The sequence below is a fragment of the Hylobates moloch genome, unplaced genomic scaffold (assembly GCF_009828535.3).
Source record: "Hylobates moloch isolate HMO894 unplaced genomic scaffold, HMol_V3 SCAFFOLD_20, whole genome shotgun sequence".
NCBI lineage: Eukaryota > Metazoa > Chordata > Mammalia > Primates > Hylobatidae > Hylobates > Hylobates moloch.
Window position 1 is genome coordinate 12,663,568 of NW_026652295.1, and position 20,164 is coordinate 12,683,731.

General features: G+C 42.1%; 1 protein-coding gene across 7 annotated transcripts in view; it reads right to left on the minus strand.

Moving 5' to 3' along the window:
• Window positions 1–20,164, minus strand: part of TBC1D7 (TBC1 domain family member 7) — a 64,948-nt gene that overhangs the window by 31,391 nt on the left and 13,393 nt on the right. For 5 of the 7 annotated variants that reach the window (XM_032141792.2, XM_032141793.2, XM_058432055.1 and 2 more), the window contains exons 6-8: window positions 10,656–10,801; window positions 9,446–9,575; window positions 7,537–8,232 (exon numbers count right to left, since the gene is read on the minus strand). In XM_032141792.2, the coding sequence (XP_031997683.1) occupies window positions 8,146–8,232; window positions 9,446–9,575; window positions 10,656–10,801 (363 nt within the window). In that variant the 3' untranslated portion in view covers window positions 7,537–8,145. Of the gene's footprint in view, window positions 1–7,536; window positions 8,233–9,445; window positions 9,576–10,655; window positions 10,802–20,164 lie in introns of those variants that run through there. The other 2 variants (XM_058432054.1, XM_058432058.1) reach the window with 1 other exon arrangement.

The following is a 20,164-nucleotide window of genomic DNA, read 5'->3' on the forward strand; positions in this document are numbered from 1 at the left end:
CAGCACCCAAGCTTCACCCCACGAGGCCCCTCCCTGCTGCATTAGCACTGGCCACTGCATCACATCCCCACACCGTCATCCTGAGATACCCCTGCCCTCAGCACCAGCGGAATGAGTTTTGCACCCCAGCACTGTGCTGGTCACTTTCATCTCTCATCCCCGTTTTACAGATGAAGGGGCTGAGGCCAAGAAAAAACAGTCACACAGTTAGGAAATAGCAGAGATGAGCAAAGAACTCTCAATCCAGTTCCCTTGACCCCACACCACTAGTGAATCCCAGAAAGGGCAGTCAGAAAGATGATAGTTTTAGACATAGATTTAAACCCATATCTGCCTTGCTAAACTGCATCTGCTCTGGTGGTGTCGGTTAGCATTAGGTCCAACAGTCTTCACATAACCAAAAACTCAAATGATAGTGACTGAAACAAATCGGGATTTTTTAAAATGTAAAGGCAGTCTGGAATGAAGCAGAAAAGAGCTTGTGTGGTAGTGACACCATCAATGTGTAGCTCTATTTTTCGGCCCCACCATCCTTATCATGTGGCTTCCATTCTTGATGTTGCCTCACATTCCAAGATAGCTGCTGAAGCTCCCGCCATTATGTATGTGTTCCAGGCAGAAAGTAAGAGGAAATACCAGGAAGAGGAAATTTACCTGCCAGCTGAATAAATTCTCTTTAAAAACCTTTTCTGGAAGTCCTACCTAATGACTTTACCTTCCATCTTATTGGCCATTCCTTTCAGCAAGAGGGCCTGGGGAATAAGGTTATGTTAACACACTCCTGCCTCAAATAAAACTGGGGTGTCGTCAGTAAGGAAGAGAGAGGATGAAGAATGAGTAGACAACTATAAGGTAGTTGGTAGTTGGTGAGCTGCCACAGAGCTGTCCTTGGTAATGAGCTGATTTGTAATAAGGTTAGAGTGACACCACTTCCTAGCACAGAAAGGGAACAATCTGTGGAAAACATTCACATTTCAGTACTGAGATTTTATTCCAAATTTGATAAACTATTCCATTGTTTTATAAACTTTAGCAATAGCTTAGAAACGAGGTCAGACTAGTTTAAAAATGAGAAAAAGGCACAGGCTAGTGGCATATTTCTTTCTTTTGCAATCAGCGTTAAACCTTTCATCATTAGGTGAAATCTACATTGCCTGGGCCCTTGCTACTAACTGTGGTCCCCTGGACAAGCAGCATCAGCATCGTCACGGAACTTGTTAGAAATGGAGAAAGCCAGGCCCACCCCAGACCTACAGACAGAATCTGCAGTTCACCAAGACCCCAGGGGCTCCCAAGGCACATTCAAGTTTGAGAAGCCCTGTTCCAATGCAATGCCCTAAAGAGTCTGCAATGGGCCTCCACTCTCCTAAAAACCTCTTCTCAGGAAGCAGTGTGCTCTAGGACTCTTAGTCTTTGGTGAGACTCTGCATCACAGCGCCACTCTCTGAGGAGAATGCACATTAAAACACTTGCAGAACTATAATACCTAATATTTACCAACTTCTGTGCCAGACACTGGTCTAAGGATTTCACGTCTGTTTCTGTAGCTCATCCTTCTAACCACTCTGTGAAGTGGGAGCTCTTACTCTCATCCCCTCCCCTGGGGTACAAATAAGGACATGGTGCTGAGTTACCCAGCCAGCCAGCCAGCAATAGGTCCAAGCAGATGCTGCCTCTCTGGAATGTTTTGCCCAGATGGAGAGATTTTTTTTTTTTTTTTTGAGACGGAGTCTCGCTCTGTCACCCAGGCTGGAGTGCAGTGGCGCAATCTCGGCTCACTGCAAGCTCCACCTCCCGGGTTCACGCCATTCTCCTGCCTCAGCCTCTCCAATTAGCTGGGACTACAGGCGCCCGCCACCACGCCCGGCTAATTTTTTGTATTTTTAGTAGAGACGGGGTTTCACCATGGTCTCGATCTCCTGACCTCGTAATCCGCCCACCTCGGCCTCCCAAAGTGCTGGGATTACAAGCGTGAGCCACCGCGCCCAGCCGAGAGATTTTAAGGCTCAGAGAAAGATGGGTCAGTGTTTCCGAATGAGGGAGCAGCTTGGTGAAATACACTCTGGACAGGCAGCGGGGATGCCTGGGTTCCAGAGCTTGCTCAGCTACTGCGACCTTGTATAAATAACTCACTAGACCACCTATAACCTCACTTTTCTTATCTGTGTATGGCATGATCTGCAAGCTCCCCTCCAGCTCTGACGTCCCTCGGGTCCGGACGTGCCTTCCGTATGATCGGAAAATCAGTCAGCCTTAGCAGCTGCCTCCCCTAACTGGCTTTATTAGGTTCACTCAACTGCCACCCAGCCCGGCCACAGCCCAACTTGGTCTGGACACCCAGATGTTGGACACCCTGTGGGGAAACTATACACCCTCCCAAGCAATCGGAGACAAACAAGCACAGCTGCTGCCAGCAAAGCCCCCACAGTTGACCCAGATGGAGGGGAAGGAGCTGGGCAAAGTCGACTTCCTGTAGATTTTCGGACTGAATTAGACTTGGTATGAAAGTTCGCAAAGGGAGCACCTGGCTGCATGAGTCAGTTCACCAAGGCTGCTGGTGTGATACTACCCCTCTGCCCGCCCCCATGAGAAAGGGCTGGCTATCCACCTGCCTGGCTGGCAGAAACCAGAAAGAAGTGGTACAGGAAAAGTCACTGAGACTTAGTCGAGGCAGAAGGCTTCCTGTTGCCCCCGGGCCCTTCTGCAGGGCATTTATCTGGTCAACAGATCTAAGTGGAGCGGAGAGTCTTTGAGAGTCTCTTCCCAGTTCACAGTGGACCCGTCCACCATGCCCCTTGCTCACCACTCCCTGCACTGCAGTAGACACAAGGGAGGCTCCTGGTGGCCCTGCATCTGCTGTGGGATGCCTCCACCCACTCAGCTCTACGTGATTGGCCCATAGGCAGCCCCAACCCCAAGCCAGACCACAGCCTCTTTCCCATGGATTTAGGAATTGCGTCACGAGACTCTGTCTCCAGAGGCTGGACCTGTAACGCATACATTTAGTGTCTTAGGGTGGGGCATCTTCTACCAGAGTGATCCAGACTGCAGGGATACAGACTCTAGACACAGCCCACACACTGTGTGGATCATAGATAAGAGGACAAGAGGGTCCAGGGTCTCTTTAGTCCCATCCCAGACTCCAAGCCCTCCCTCTTTAGGTTCTCAGCCTCACCCCTGCATCCTATAATAAAATCTCCTTTAGCTGGGCGCAGTGGCTCATGCTTGTAATCCCAGTACTTTGGGAGGCCGAGGCGGGCGGATCACGAGGTCAGGAGATCGAGACCACAGTGAAACCCCGTCTCTACTAAAAATACAAAAAAATTAGCCGGGAGTGGTGGTGGGCGCCTGTAGTCCCAGCTACTCGGGAGGCTGAGGCAGGAGAATGGCCTGAACCCGGGAGGCGGAGCTTGCAGTGAGCCGAGATTGCGCCACTGCACTCCAGCCTGGGCAACAGAGGGATACTCAGTCTCAAAAAAAAAAAAAAAAAAAGTCTCCTTTAAGCAAGCTTGCTTCAGAACAACTCTATTACTTGTCAATGGAGGCATCTTAATGCTGAACCAGGCCTTCCCATATTCAACAAATATTCATGAAGAGCCCGCGTGGGCTGGGAGATGTGCTTGACACTGGGGGAACGAAAAAAAGAATAAGTCATTATCACTAACCTAAAAGAGGTCACATAAATCTGGGATGTAAACAGATCATTCTAAACCAATGTATTAGTCTCAATCTTTGTCTTCCCCTAAAATGTGTGTGCTGAAATCCTGGCCCCCAGTGTGATGGTATTTGGAGGTGGGGCCTTTGGAAGGTGGTGAGGTCTTGGGGTGGTTCCTCATGCATGGGATTAGGACACTTATAAGGGGCTGAAAGACCAGAGTTCATTCCTTCCACCAGGACACAGCAGGAAGGCACCATCTATGAACCACACAGAGGGCCCTCGCCAGACACTGAATCTGCCAGTGCCTCGGGTGTGCTAAAGGCAGCCCCTGGCCTCAAGAATTTTGCATCTTAGAGGGAAACCACATGGAACACTTAATAAAAGTTCAAGACAACCGAACAAGAGACTTCCAAACAATTATTGCTAAATGAGTGGTCCCTGAAATGTTACAGAAGCTCAGAGTTAGGAAAATGCACTTTGAGCTTGGCAGTTAACAAATTTTCAGAGAAGGTAGAGCTGAGTTAGGCCTCCAAGCATAGGGTAGATTCAAATAGAGACAGTGCCCAGCCACACTCTTGCAAATGATGCTCTTGAAAATATTAAATATCCACAGAGTTCCATGCTTCTAAAAGTGCTTTCACAGCCAACTCATGTGATGCTCACAAGCACGCTGGGGAGGAAGGGATGTAACAGAATCACTGTTTGATGACGGGGAAACCAAGACACAGACTGAGTGATTGGCTTGGTTCACAAAACTAGTGAGTGGGGCAGATGCTCATGCCCCCTCCCCGGTCCAAGGCTCTTCTTGTCACCTCTTCCATTAATAAGGGAGGGGGACACAGAATCACACATCTCAGAGCAATTCTATCCTTCCTCTGGAGCTTCTGGACAGACTCAGTCCACCTTCTCCCTGGTGTGGCAGCACAGGAGTTGAGAGTTTCTCCTAAAGACGTCTGGAACAAAACATCTATCTGTTAAATATGTCTTCCCTGCATGCTTGTACACTCCAAGAGGGCAGATACCATGTCTTGTTCAGCAATTAAGCTCAGTACCTGGCCCATTATTAAGAGTGTATTCACATATATTTCGTGATTGAATGAAAACAAATAAAAGGACAAATGAACCAAACATATCGGTCAGAAGAGGGAGAAACGGGAGGTGGGAATGCAGGCCCACTGTGGTATAGCGTGCAACCACCTGATGTTTAGGAGTGAATCTTCCAAAGCTTCTCCTCTTTGCTGCCCCCCTCTCAAATCTTCTTAGTATTATGTCCAGAGGGCAGGCAGAAGCAGGGAAAAGAGAGAGGCTAAAATTTCCAGCAAGTACCAGCTTGCTACTTATTAAGACTCTAGGAAAGGATGATGGAGAAGACCAAGAAGTGACTCTGTGATAAAGCCAGTGCTTAGCGTGAGCTCTGGCAGTCCCCAGTGCCTGGCCTGTAAGTTCCTGGTAAACTGCAAAGGAAAACCTCAGTATTAGGTATGAGTTGGAGGTGTGAACCTTAAGCGCTTGCTACGACATTCAATTTGGAGTTGTGCTTAGGATGAGCTTCCAGGATTCTTGTGTGTCCTTCTCTGATGACATTCTCCAACTCCCTTTGTCATTGTCCTGGAGTAAAATCAGCCCTTGGGAGGGGCCTCCCCTTACAGGGAGTTATCACCTCATCTAGAAACTGTCCACTCACTTTTTAACCTCCCCAAGGCAAGGCTGACAGAGGGACCAAAGTGGAAAAGGCGACTGGTCGGGAAAGCCATGAAAGGTCAGCACCCCCACCGTGGTCCCCCAGAAATCACTACCACCCTCTGTTCTCCATGCCGCCATGCCTCACCCTTCCCTCCTACTCAAACTGGTGCCAGCTCTGGAGGAACATCAGCTGATCTAGGGGCCACGGCTTGTGCCAAGAGCCACAGACAGTTTCATTTGGCACACAGTCTCAAGGAGAAATGGCTCTTTGTTTCCACCAACAGAGGGAATGCCACCAACTCTTGTTCCCCAAATTCCCACACTCCTTTCCCTCTCTGTCAAGGGCAGAGGAAAGCACCTTCTGGCCCTTCTAGACCCAAAACACCCAGCTAAAGACAAAAGCTGCTGACCCTATGTGACCCGGGCAGATTCACTGTCCACACCACACACCCCTCACCAGGCTCCCCAAAGGCTGTCTTGGCTGGAGAACTTGGGGATGTCACTCTGCTGCTTATGGTCACAGAGCTCGAGCAGGCGCTGTCACTTGGGCCATGTGAGCCAGTGACTCATTTTAGGATCTGGTCCTGGGCATCTAAGCTCTTTGCTCACCCTCCTCATCCCCAATGGCTTCCCTCGGGGTTCTTCATTTTCAGAGGGAAAATATCAAAACCTTGCGTCACCATGGGGAGGGGATGACCACATGACAGGAAATTATGCAATTCAAGACAGGGCAAGTGCCCGTCATACCCAGAGCTACAGTGCAAGAAGGTCCTCGGAGCTCCTTCAGCGCATCATATGATTTCAGTGTTGCCTCATAATTTTTAGCCGAACTTTCCATTAACAAACAAAGTGCTTCATTCTCATGAACCCTGACCTCATTTCCTGAAACAGCCTTGACACACAAGCCTGTGTACACACAATCCTCCACACAATTGTACCTCTACACAACCCATCCATTCGATTTGCCAGCAGGCCAAAGCCACACCCCCAACACACAAACACTCTCCAACCTTCCTCGGCCTTCCTTTCTCCTGGCCAAGAGGACTGAGATCTTCTCTCATCTGTGTTTAAGGCAAATCTCTAGAAGGGAAAGAGCAGAAACTAAATTTGATCATGTTAAATTCCAGCTTTCCAAGGGTGATGAAGAATCCCACAATTTAGCCGCAATAGTTTGTGACAGGAACCGTGGGTTGTAATATATGAAGGAAAAATTCTGCAGTATCCTGACAAAATGTTTTGAAGAAAAGGCATATGGATGTATTTTTATCAGGAACTGCGCTCCTCACCCAAGACAGCAGGCACAAACATTTTCAAAACACTTAGCTCTCAGCAAAGTGAAATTCTGCTATGAAGTGAAACTGGATGCTCATCCTCTCCATCCACCACTTTCTCAGGGTGGGCCTTAAAAAAATCATTCCGCCAATCAGTGTTTTAATAAGGAAAAACTCTCAGATTGACTAACTTCAAGAAAAAATCGCCGCCCCACACCCTACAGCCAGAAAGGTTTTACCAAACTGGGTTTGACAGAATATACTTGCAGAATATTTATTTTTAGATCTCTTAGCAGTACAGTAAGAGTCTTTCATTTCAGATCAGCTGGCCTCCAGCCAAAGCAGCGAAGTAAGAGGAACTTCAGCCCCTAAGCCTTCCTGCTCCCTAAGAGTACCAGTGCTCCTGCCTGGCTCCGGCATAAATGGTTGGCAATAAGTCATTTTTTATTAAAATTTTAACTCTAGGCAGCAATTTTGCTTTAAAAGGTTTTTCTTTGGAGTGCATTTTTATTTTAAAAAATTAAATACTGTTTGGATATGTTAGTATTCAGAAGCAGCAGATTTCAACAACCCACACTTTCTCTGAACTTTTTTTCAACAGATATTTCACACACGAGGGAGGGCCTGAATTCTCAGAATTATACCTCTATAAGTTCATAGCTGCCTCCTCTTTTAGGGGGTGGGTGGAAAATCCAACTCACCACTCAGGCTCTTGCAGGTCTGAAGGCTGAACCAGTGTGAAACAAAGGGTCCCCTTTCACTCACTACTCCCAAAGCCGAGAACTATCCAGTGAAGAGTGGCCATGCCATTTACGTGGCACAAGGTGGCCCAGGGGTGACGAGCTGTTCACCTTCACCGGCCATTTCTCTCACTTCTTTAGCGTGTGGCACAGTGCTCCCTAACATCCCACATTTAACGCCCCATCGAGAAAAATGTGAGTGCCGCAAAATATCCAACAAGTACTTGCTCCTAGGAGCAATTCAAACACATTTTGTTCAATAATGGTTTCATTCCAACTGGCCCAAAGAGAAAAAAGAGTAGTAATTGTTTAAAGCCTATTTAGCACGATGAAGCCTCAGAAGGCAGTTGGCTTGGATTTAAACACGTACTGCATCAACAAAGGCCAAATCTGAGGTGTCAACAAAAGGAAGTCACTCTTATTCTAGAAATAGACCTTAAAAGTAACTAGCTTGGTGCTAATTAGAGACAGGCAGGGCAGGCTTAGTTACACACTGCTGGTTAACGCACCCACTCACCCTGACTAAACCGCTTTAAAATCAGGGAGCTATTTTCTAACAACCCTTTTGAAATGCTATTCAGAGATGAACTTTACATTTCTATGTAACCGCAAGATGCTGCTCGCCAACACAGCAACACCAGGCATTTCAATTAAATAATTTCATTGGGGAAAAAAAACCACTTTGAGCACCAAAGCAAGAAAAGTGTATTATTCAATCAGTTGCCCAGATCACATGCCAAGAACACAATGCTTACGGTGGGCCTGGCAGACGGTCCACAACCAGCGGGTGCGTTCAGCTTGAATGGACCGGGGTCCCACAGTGTTTGTGCCACAAGTCAATGGCCTTGCTCACGATCGCGTCTGAGCTGTCCTGGGGAATCTGTGGACAAGCAAATCAGTCTTTGTGAAATTTCAGTGTTGACAACTTCAGTGTCTTCCCTCATTCGCTGTGGCATGAAATCCACTTCCATGGGAGTTTTCACTGTTTTTCAGAAAGTGACAGCATAAAAGGCTTGCGTCACATGCTACCTGAGGACATGAAAGGGCTTCAGTGTCAGCCTGCCTGGGTTCAAATCCTGCACTGCTCACTAACTGTGCACCCCCGGGCGGGTTACCTAAGCTACCTGGGTTTCAGATCCCCATCTCTAAAATGAGGCAAATGATAGACTGACTTTGCAGAGCTATTCACAGTAGGACATGAGGTAACCCATGGAAAATACTTAGCACAGGCCTGGCACTGTTAGCCACTTCTGGTTATAATGATGATTATTCATTTATTCAACACATATTGACTCAGTACTTTATTATAATTTACCAGGCCATTTGTCAAATGTTAATAGCATTTTAAAAATGAATAGATTTGGGATTCTGTGAAAATCATTCAGCCATAAGTCTCTTTAATCCTACTTCTTGCCTGGTAAAGGGTATTCCAAGATACATAGCGAGAGAAAAGTTGATTTCTTTACCATTGCCTTTTTCAGCAATATACTAGGTTAATACTGTATATTAATAAACCCAACTGGGATTACACTAGAGACAGTAACAGAAATGAAATGGCTTACAAAATCCTCCAAAATACAGAACCCCTTTTGAACTGACAAAAATCATTCATTGTAAAATGACAGATCCCACCTATTCCTTTTCCTGACATGCCTGCTGATAGTCACATGGAGGATGAGACTCTGGTTCTAAGTGGACACATTCACGAGATGGTCTCAGACCATCATTTCCCAAAGACAGGATGCAAACTAACCCTCAGGCCAACTTTAGGCCAAACTTTTTCAGGGAAAAATGTTTCTTATAATGTAAAAATATACTGTATGATTTCTCTGAAATAATCTAATGTAACAGGAAAATCTGACTTGCTAAAGTGACTTCATTTCTAGATTCAAAATCAAATCAAATTATTATTTCTCTCAAATAACTTCCCTAAAATAATCATTATTATAATTATTCTCTGAAACATTCTAAGGTATTATTTCTCTGAAATAATGTAATTATTATTTCTCTGAAATAATCTAATGTAACAGGAAAATCTGACTTGCTAAGGTAACTTCATTTCCAGATTCAAAATCAAATCAAAGCACACTTACATTTTCCAGAAACTTTGTTATCTTCTCTGCGCTGTTCAGTGCCATAACTTTTATTTTAAAGGTTAATAAAATTTCGACAGCTACAAAAACCAGGATCTTACAGGATCCACTCACAACTTTATCCCAAACCCTACAAAAATAAGGAGGTATAATCAAATTACATGAGTTTGAGAATTATGTTTAGCCTAGACATCTCAAATTACAAAATAAAATCAAATTGCTCCAATATTATGTAAAAGCTTCAAAGAACAACTTTTACGAAATAATCATCAAAACAACAACAAAATACAGAAGCCATCTGAAATCTATTCTAGATACAATCAGCACTAGAAGGAAAAAGGGAAGTTCACTAAAAATTACTGCTGCACGAGGAATCTACCAAAAGCATATTCCCTCATGTTGTGAACCTGACATTTTTGAGGAAGAAAAAGAAAACCCTAAACTAATGGTTTATATTCTGCTAATATTCCGTAATGCTAATATAATTATAGCCTACTAAGGGACAACAAAAGATGTATATGAAATGAGACAAATTTAATTTCATTGCCAGTGATTCTGGGGACAGACTCCTTAAACTTCTCTAAAGGCTTAAGGAGCCAGTTACTGATCTATAACCACTCTAAAATAATAATTCTGATCATTCCTATAAGTCCTAAAAGTTGGTATTCTACTTCATACACTTAGTCACATATTATCTTATAATGTTCTCTGTGTACTGCACTGTTCAGTGCCATAACTTATTTTAAGAGTTACTATTCTACTACATCACAAAGTCTTAACGGGTGGCACCGGACTCCGAAATACCCAGACATGTCTGAAACTGACGGGAAGAACTTAGTTTGAGTCTCAAATCTTTGACTGCCTTCAGCTTCTTTAAAGTTATCATGATGAAACTAAATACTAAGATTTCTACTAGAGGAGGATTTGTCACATTTCTGGAAAAAAGGAGCTGACGCTTATATAAACTTACGGAGACCATTTGAGGTGTGACTACTTCATAGCATCTAACGCACTGAGGGCCCTTAATTTTTCTAACCGTATATTCAAGAATAAGCAGAATCATGTGCTGTTATGGTAGCTGCTGGAGGACTGAGCTTCAAATTACTGTATTGTTCTAAAGCAAACTTATACTCTGAGGGATGACCACATGAAAGGCCAGAACTCTGCTCTAACGCCAAGCCTTCAATATGTCTTCGAAAGACATACTTGCCTCTGTAAACTGGATTCAGGCAAACATCCCGCAAAGCACCTCTTGAACCAGAGATCATAAGGAAGTTTTGGCGCTGCGGAACACATCTTCAGATGAGTCAGCAGTCTGCCATCTTCCAGATTCAAGTATTGTTCAAATGCTTTTGGCTAAAGATTAAGGAAGAACAGAGATTATTCATTTCCTGTGTCATAACATCATCTGATATTATAGTCGCTGATGAAAAAAATTACATGCTGAATTCAAGGAAGTATTAGAAAACAAAACTTCAGAATTATCCAAGTCACTTGTGACACAGCAGTTTCCTAGGTCAGCCCTAACTAAAGTAACAAACCATCTAGGACTGAGGAGTTTCCCAGGACACAGGGCTCTTTCAGTGCTAAAACTGGGGCAGTCCCAGGCAAAATGGAATGGTTGGTCACCCTAATACTAACTTCACTAGCCAGATTCAACAGCCTAATCAAAAGTCCAAAGCAAAATTCAATTGTTCTGAGGAGCTAAGGAAGGCCCATTATATTACTGGCTGATCTAGAGCAGTAGATTATACACTAAGGAAAAAAAGGGGAAAGAGGAAAGGTTAAACCAAAGAAAGAGTGGGATTAGAGTGGGGAGAGGGCATTAGGAAGAATAAGCCAAAAAGTGATGGTGATGAGAAGGGGCTGACCAGTCACTGACCATACACACACCGCCCTGGATTGAGCACTACTGTGCACCAGTGCCAAGCAGGCTCACACAACAGGGATGTCCAGAGGGTGAACTCTCTATTCAGCATAAATGTGCACAAGAATTTCTTAGAATTCAAGGGATAACTCAGAGGGAACAAAGCACGTGGATTCCACTTGGTAGCCTCTCTCTCATGAGGTCAGGTGGCAGCCAACACTAGAAGACTGGAGAGCTAATAAAGCCAGCTCCCCAAACCTGGCCAAATCCATCTTGCATTGGCTGCTATATTTAGGTTGGCTGCTATATTTAGGGTCCACTGGCTGAGAATGGGCTCTAAGAGTCGAATCCTACAGTCCACACTCACTATCTGCAGGAGTACAACCAAAGCCTGCATCACTTAAGCAAATGTAAATGTTTATTTTACTCAATATCTGTAACTCCCTGCTTCTGTCAAAGAGGAAATTCATCACCTTTACAATGTCCACTATAGTCAGAGACTGTGCTACATACAATGAATGAAGTGAAAGGTAAGAGAAAATCCCTACCTTCAAGGAGCTTACAGCTTGAGACATACTAGTAAAGAGGTAACTACAATACACTATAACGCTGTGATGTATGATGGGAACAAGCACAAGATGTTGGGTATATCCAGGAGAAAATCCTAACCTGGGCTGTAGGAGGCAGAAGCAGTTTCTCAGGAGAGGTGACATTTGAGCTGACCTCTGAAGAATAGACAGGAGTTAGCCAGGCAAAGAGGGGCCCACATCATAATATCCGGTCCAGCTTTTCCCTTTCTGTTTCAGGATATCTCTTTTTCCTGTTTATCCAACCTCCCTATACTGCTCAACGGTTCCTAGAGTTTCTCAATAACACTGCAGACAACTTCCCAAACAAGGAATTTTGGTTGGTTTTGCAAAGGTGACATATGCACGTTTTTCCTATTGACTTGATTGAAAACACACACACAGAGTTATATATTATGTCTCAGAGCAAAGAAAATTTCATCCAAAAGTCAGTACAAATAATAAACTAGATGGAGATGTGTGAACATTTTAAAACTATGTATTGTCTTTTTCCTTTATCAGACAATAAGCTCACGGGGGGAAGGTACTGTATCTGTTTTGTTCACTGCTGGTTCTTCAGTACCTAACACATCACTTGGCATGGTAAGTACTCAATATATAACTGTTGAGTGAGCAAATCAATACTGTGAATTAATATAAAGTTTTGAATATATCAATCAACATCTTAATAATCGCTCAGTATACATCTTTTTGCCAATATCTAATTAATTTTTAACCTTCTTCCTGGTTTATTATAGCCTATTATAAGAAATCTTGAAACTCTATTAAAGAATAAAGAGGATATAGACAGCAAGTATAATCACACTCCCAATGATAACCACAGGTAATACTTAGGTTATAGAGCGTCTATCCTGCATACATACAGACACACTTCTCTTTCTTTTATTAGTTGAACTCATACTAAATACACGATTTAGTATTTTGCTGTTTGCACTCAACAAATTGTGGACATTTTCCCAGGTTAATGAATAATCTTAAAATGTTAATATCCCTACCTAAAGAGAGCTTTTTAAAATGGAGAAGGAAAAAAGCCAAGAACTCTATAGGGAAAAAAAATGCACCTGCCTCTGACCCATATAAAAATATGCTCAACCTTACTTACAACAAAATAAATGCAATATAAAATTACACTGAAGTATCACTGCCTACCTATCAGAATGGCAAAAATTCAAGACTGATGACATACCATGTTGGCAAGGCTATAGGGAAACAATCTACTGGTTGTGAGAATGCAAAAGACTATGAGCTCTATGAAGGGGAATTTGGCAATATTTGGCAAAGTAATTTAGGAATTTACCCTTTGATCCAGCCAATCTATTTCTAGGGAATCCAACTCAAATATACTAGTAAACACATGAGAAGCTGCATGCACAAGTCTATTTACCTGTAACACTGTGTATAACAGCAAAAGGCTGAAAACATCCCAAATAGCCAACAATACAGACAGGCTGAATAAACTACATTCACAATAGAACAGTATGAATATACTAACCTCAGAATATTTTGTAGGGTGGGCATGGTGGCTCACGCCTGTAATCCCAGCACTTTGGGAGGCTGAGGTGGGTGGATCACTTGAGGTCAGGAGTTCGAGACCAGCCTGGCCAACATGGTGAAACCCCATCTCTACTAAAAAATACAAAAATTAGCTGGGCATGGTGGCATGTCCCGGTGATCCCAGCTACTTGGGAGGCTGAGGCAGGAGAATCACTTGAACCTAGGAGGCAGAGGTTGCAGTGAGCTGAAAAAAAAGAATATTGTGTAAGAATATACACAGGACAGTAGTATGAAACCATGACAGGGAATAAGGAGTATCTCTGTATACTAATATGGCATGATCTCCAGCACACAGCAGGTAAAAAGAGCAAGAAGGGAAGAATGTGTACTGTACGCTACTGCTTCATCTAAGAAAGAAGGTGAATTCAAATACATATGTGTATATATATATTTGTTAATGGAAGGAGCTAATATTTATATTGCCTGACCCTTTTCATACTTAGCAAATGATAGATAACATAGATGTGATTTATTATAGATAGATGTGATTTATTATAACCATAATTATGTTTTACTCCTAAACATTTTGGTTATTTTCAATATTTCTATGACCCCTATATTCTTACTTCATGAAGACACTAAACTATACATCATCAACAGAAGGCAAAACGTGACAAAAATATGTACTTAATCACTCTGAGAGGAATTTATATTAAACTTAGCAAGAAGCTGCTAATAGTGCTTATAAAAAAAACCTCTTTAGCAGAGCTTTAAAAAACTGTGTCAATAGCAATAAAACAAAGATCACTTACTTTAATGATTAACACAATTAAGTTTGAGATGGTTTAAGAAAAACCTTCCATGCCATACAACTGAAGTTGGCCTCTATTCTCCTTGACAATGAGAGACCTTGTCAAAAAGCAGAATTCAATTTGAAAATCTTGTAAGGAGAGAGGCTATGATGCAATCCTAGGAATCAGGATAGTATGGCAGAATAGACATATCACCACTCAGGGGCATCATTATCTTCTTCTGAGCCCATCATTGTCCATCATACACACATTTCCATAGAACTAAGCAGCAACCTAAACTGTGTGTTATAAGATAGACTAAAGATGGTTTCACTAGAGAGAAAAGTTTAAGCAAATCACTTGATGCCTAAATCAAACAGCAAGCAACACAAGGAAATTTAAGTTTTGTATAGATTCTGGATAACTTTTTTGAGAACTTCATCACTAAAAACTACTTGCTAGGAACTGTAATGCATACACTAAAAGAAGCCCCATTTTTAACGATGAGGAAACTAAGGTTTAAGGGACATGAAATGTCCTGCTGATTCTAAAATTCATTTCTGAAAAGAAAAAGGCAAGTTCAAGAATAGCCAAGACATTTTTGAAAAAGAGCAACATCCTTCTGAAACTATTCCAATCGATAGAAAAAGAGGGAATCCTCCCTAACACATTTTATGAGGCCAGCATTGTCCTGATACCAAAGCCAGGCAGAGACATAACCAAAAAAGAGAATTTCAGACCAATATCCTTGATGAACATTGATGCAAAAATCCTCAATAAAATACTGGCAAACCGAATCCAGCAGCACATCAAAAAGCTTATACACCATGATCAAGTGGGCTTCATCCCTGGGATGCAAGGCTGGTTCAACATACACAAATCAATAAATGTAATCCAGCATATAAACAGAACCAAAGACAAAAACCACATGATTATCTCAATAGATGCAGAAAAGGCTTTTGACAAAATTCAACAACCCTTCATGCTAAAAACTCTCAATAAATTAGGTATTGATGGGACGTATCTCAAAATAATAAGAGCTATCTACGACAAACCCACAGCCAATATCATACTGAATGGGCAAAAACTGGAAGCATTCCCTCTGAAAACTGGCACAAGACAGGGATGCCCTCTCTCACCGCTCCTATTCAACATAGTGCTGGAAGTTCTGGCCAGAGCAATCAGGCAGGAGAAGGAAATAAAGGGTATTCAATTAGGAAAAGAGGAAGTCAAACTGTCCCTGTTTGCAGATGACATGATTGTATATCTAGAAAATCCCATTGTCTCAGCCCAAAATCTCCTTAAGCTGATTAGCAACTTCAGCAAAGTCTCAGGATACAAAATCAATGTACAAAAATCACAAGCATTCTTGTACACCCATCACAGACAAACAGAGAGCCAAATCATGAGTGAACTCCCATTCACAATTGCTTCAAAGAGAATCAAATACCTAGGAATCCAACTTACAAGGGATGTGAAGGACCTCTTCAAGGAGAACTACAAACCACTGCTCAATGAAATCAAAGAGGATACAAACAAATGGAAGAACATTCCATGCTCATGGGTTGGAAGAATCAATATCGTGAAAATGGCCATACTGCCCAAGGTAATTTATAGATTCAATGCCATCCCCATCAAGCTACCAATGACTTTCTTCACAGAATAGGAAAAAACTACTTTAAAGTTCATATGCAACCAAAAAAAGAGCCCGCATCGCCAAGTCAATCCTAAGCCAAAAGAACAAAGCTGGAGGCATCACGCTACCTGACTTCAAACTATACTACAAGGCTACAGTAACCAAAACAGTATGGTACTGGTACCACAACAGAGACATAGATCAATGGAACAGAACAGAGCCCTCAGAAATAATGCTGCATATTTACAACTATCTGATCTTTGACAAACCTGACAAAAAAAAGCAATGGGGAAAGGATTCCCTATTTAATAAATGGTGCTGGGAAAACTGACTAGCCATATGTAGAAAGCTGAAACTGGATCCCTTCCTTACACCTTATACAAAAATTAATTCAAGATGGATTAAAGACTTAAATGTTAGACCTAAAACCATTAAAACCCTACAAGAAAACCTAGGCAATACCATTCAGGACATAGGCATGGGCAAGGACTTCATGTCTAAAACACCAAAAGCAATGGCAACAAAAGCCAAAATTGACAAATGGGATCTCATTAAACTCAAGAGCTTCTGCACAGCAAAAGAAACTACCATCAGAGTGAAAAGGTAACCTACAGAATGGGAGAAAATTTTTGCAACCTACTCATCTGAGAAAGAGCTAATATCCAGAATCTACAATGAACTCAAACAAATTTACAAGAAAAAAACAAACAACCCCATCAAAAAGTGGGCGAAGGACATGAACAGACGCTTCTCAAGACATTTATGCAGCCAAAAAACACATCAAAAAATGCTCATCATCACTGGCCATCAGAGAAATGCAAATCAAAACCACAATGAGACACCATCTCACACCAGTTAGAATGGCCATCATTAAAAAGTCAGGAAACAACAGGTGCTGGAGAGGATGTGGAGAAATAGGAACACTTTTACACTGTTGGTGGGACTGTAAACTAGTTCAACCATTGTGGAAGTCAGTGTGGCGATTCCTCAGGGATCTCGAACTAGAAATACCATTTGACCCAGCCATCCCATTACTGGGTATATACCCAAAGGACTATAAATCATGCTGCTATAAAGACACATGCACACGTATGTTTATTGCGGCACTATTCACAATAGCAAAGACTTGGAACCAACCCAAATGTCCAACAACAATAGACTGGATTAAGAAAATGTGGCACATATACACCATGGAGTACTACACAGCCATAAAAAAGGATGAGTTCATGTCCTTTGTAGGGACATGGATGAAACTGGAAAACATCATTCTCAGCAAACTATCGCAAGGACAAAAAACCAAACACCGCATGTTCTCACTCATAGGTGGGAATTGAACAATGAGAACTCATGGACACAGGAAGGGGAACATCACACTCCGGGGACTGTTGTGGGGTGGGGGGAGGGGGGAGGGATAGCATTAGGAGATATACCTAATGCTAAATGACGAGTTAATGGGTGCAGCAAAACAACATGGCACATGGATACATATGTAACAAACCTGCACATTGTGCGCATGTACCCTAAAACCTAAAGTATAATAATAAAAAAATAAAATAAAATAAAATAAAGAAAAAGGGCAACAATAAGAGACTTTCCTTTTCAGCTATCAAAATACGCTAGAAAGTTGTATTAAATAAATCATGTGATATTGGCCCAGGAATAGACAAATACCTCGATGGAATAAAAAGGAGTCCAGAAAGAGATATAAATATAATATACACACACACACACACACATAAACACACACACACATATGGAAATCCAGTATATGATAAAGGTGGCATTTCAAATCTGTGGAAAAAGATGAACTGACAAATACACAATGTAAGTGCTGTTCTACTGCTTACTAACTGAGACCTTGGTCTTACTTAACTTGTCTGTGCTTCAGTATCCTCATCTGTAAATACAAAGATAATATGCTTCAATGAAGTAGCTCACTAACAATGTAAATTTAGCACTGCCTGACATGAAGTACATTCTCAGTAACACACAAACCAGCTGGCGGGAAAAGGAACAGGCAGAGGAGTGATGTGTTGGTAGAAGTAGTGGTGTTGCAGGTAACCTAAGAGTGAAATCCAGTATGTGTCTGATGCCAATCCAAAAGATAAATCCCTGACAAAGAGCTAAATTTAAAATGTTTAAGCATTTTTAAAAGTTATGAGAAAACAGGCTGGGCGTGGTGGCTCACACCTATAATCTCAGCACTTTGGGAGGCTGATGGGGGCAGATCACCTGAGGTCAGGAGTTCGAGACCAGCCTGGCCAAAATGGTGAAATCCCGTCTCTACTAAAAATACAAAAATTAGCCAGGCATGGTGCCACACTCATGCCTGCAGTCCCAGCTACTCAGGAGGCTGAGGCAGGAGAATCCCTTGAACCCAAGAGGCAGAGGTTGCAGTGAGCTGAGATCGCACCACTGCACTCCAGCCTGGGTGACAGAGCAAGACTCCATCTCAGGAAAAAAAAAAAGTTAGGAGAAAATAAAAAGATATATATTTTTTAATCTTGGGGTTGGAAAGGGCTAATTAACCAGTAAGACACAAAAAAGCAAAAAAAAAAAAAAATGCTGACAAATCTCATTGTATCAAAACCTAAAATTTTGTACAACAAACTATTTTCAACAAACATAAGGGATAAGGATAAATATCCAGGGTACAGTCGACCCTCATATCCACGGACTCAACCAAAAATGGGCCAAAAATATTTGGGAAATAAAAAATGGATAGTTGTGTCTGTACTGAACAGACACAGATTTTTTTGTCATTATTCCCTAAATAATACAGTATAACAACTATTTACATAGCATTTACGTTGTATTACATATTATAAGTAATCTAAAGTATACAGGAAGAGATGTGTAGGTTATATGCAAATACTATTTGCAAGTCCCATTTTATGTAAGGGACTTGAACACCCATGAATTTTACTGTCTCAAGGAGTCCTAGAACTAATCCCCTACAGATCCAAGAGTGACTATATACCAATAACTCTTACAAAGAAAAAAAGTCAACAAAACAATAGCCATATGCAAACATACTCAACTTCACTAGAAACTGAGGATAGGTAAATTAAAATGAGATACCATTTCACTATCAGATGGATAAAAATTTAAGACATTGATACTATCAAGTATTGGCAATGGGGTGGAAAATGGGAAATCTCATCATCTGTTTGGTGGGAACATAAATTGATACGGCCTTGGGATGAGCAGCCAGGCAGTTTAAATTTTAAATATGTCAAAAATAAATGAATAGATGTTAAATATGTCTCCCCTCCGCTTGAGCCTCTGCTCGTAGGTACCAAGCCTAGAGAGATACGCATACACACAGGAAGCCTGTACAAGGGCATGCTTACTCTCAGTATGGATCTCTTACGTTTAAACACAGCAAATTCGTAACAGGAAATGCTAGGAGTAAATATTTTTTAAAAGGTGGTTCTAAATGAGTGCCTTTCAACCCTTAACTACACTTCAGAATTGCCTGGAGCTTTTAAATTAGAATTCCAGGGCCCTACCTTTGGAGATTCAGATTTCACTTGTCTAAGTGGAGGAAAGGTGATGGTAATTTTTAAAAGCTCCCAGGTGGTACTAATAGGAAGTCAGGACTGAAAACTAGTGATTTGTCTATAGCCTTGGAAAGTTCTCCAAGGCAATAAGTTAAAAACAAAAATAGAACCACAGAGCCATATGTACAGTATACTACTACTTAATGTGATTAATCCCAGCACTTTGGGAAGCCAAGGTGGGCAGATCACGAGGTCAGGAGATCGAGGCCATCCTGGCTAACACAGTGAAACCCCATCTCTACTAAAAATACAAAAAATTAGCTGGGCGTGGTGGCGGGCGCCTGTAGTCCCAGCTACTCGGGAGGCTGAGGCAGGAGAATGGCGTGAACCCGGGAGGCGGAGCTTGCAGTGGGCCGAGATGGGATCACTGCACTCCCGCCTTGGCAACAGAGCGAGACTCTGTCTCAAAAAAAAAAAAAAAAAAAAAAAGAAAGAAAAATCATATCATATATACATGCACATAAGAGAGTCCTAAATAATACACACCAAGCTAATGACAAATGTTTACTTCTTAGAAGGGAAAGTGGGGAATTGCAGGGATGGGGTGTGGTTAGTCCACGTCTAGGGAAACATGGATTCATCTGAATTGCTTAATTTCTCTTGAGAATGCATTCACCGCTTATGTTATGAAAAATAAAGGATGAATTTTTAAAGAACAGCACAAACTATCAAAATGCTACTGACTTACTCGAATATTACATAAGAAAAGCTAATTAGATCATGGTATGATATAACTGAGACCTCCTGATTTGATCAGGCAACTGACATATTTACTTAAGCT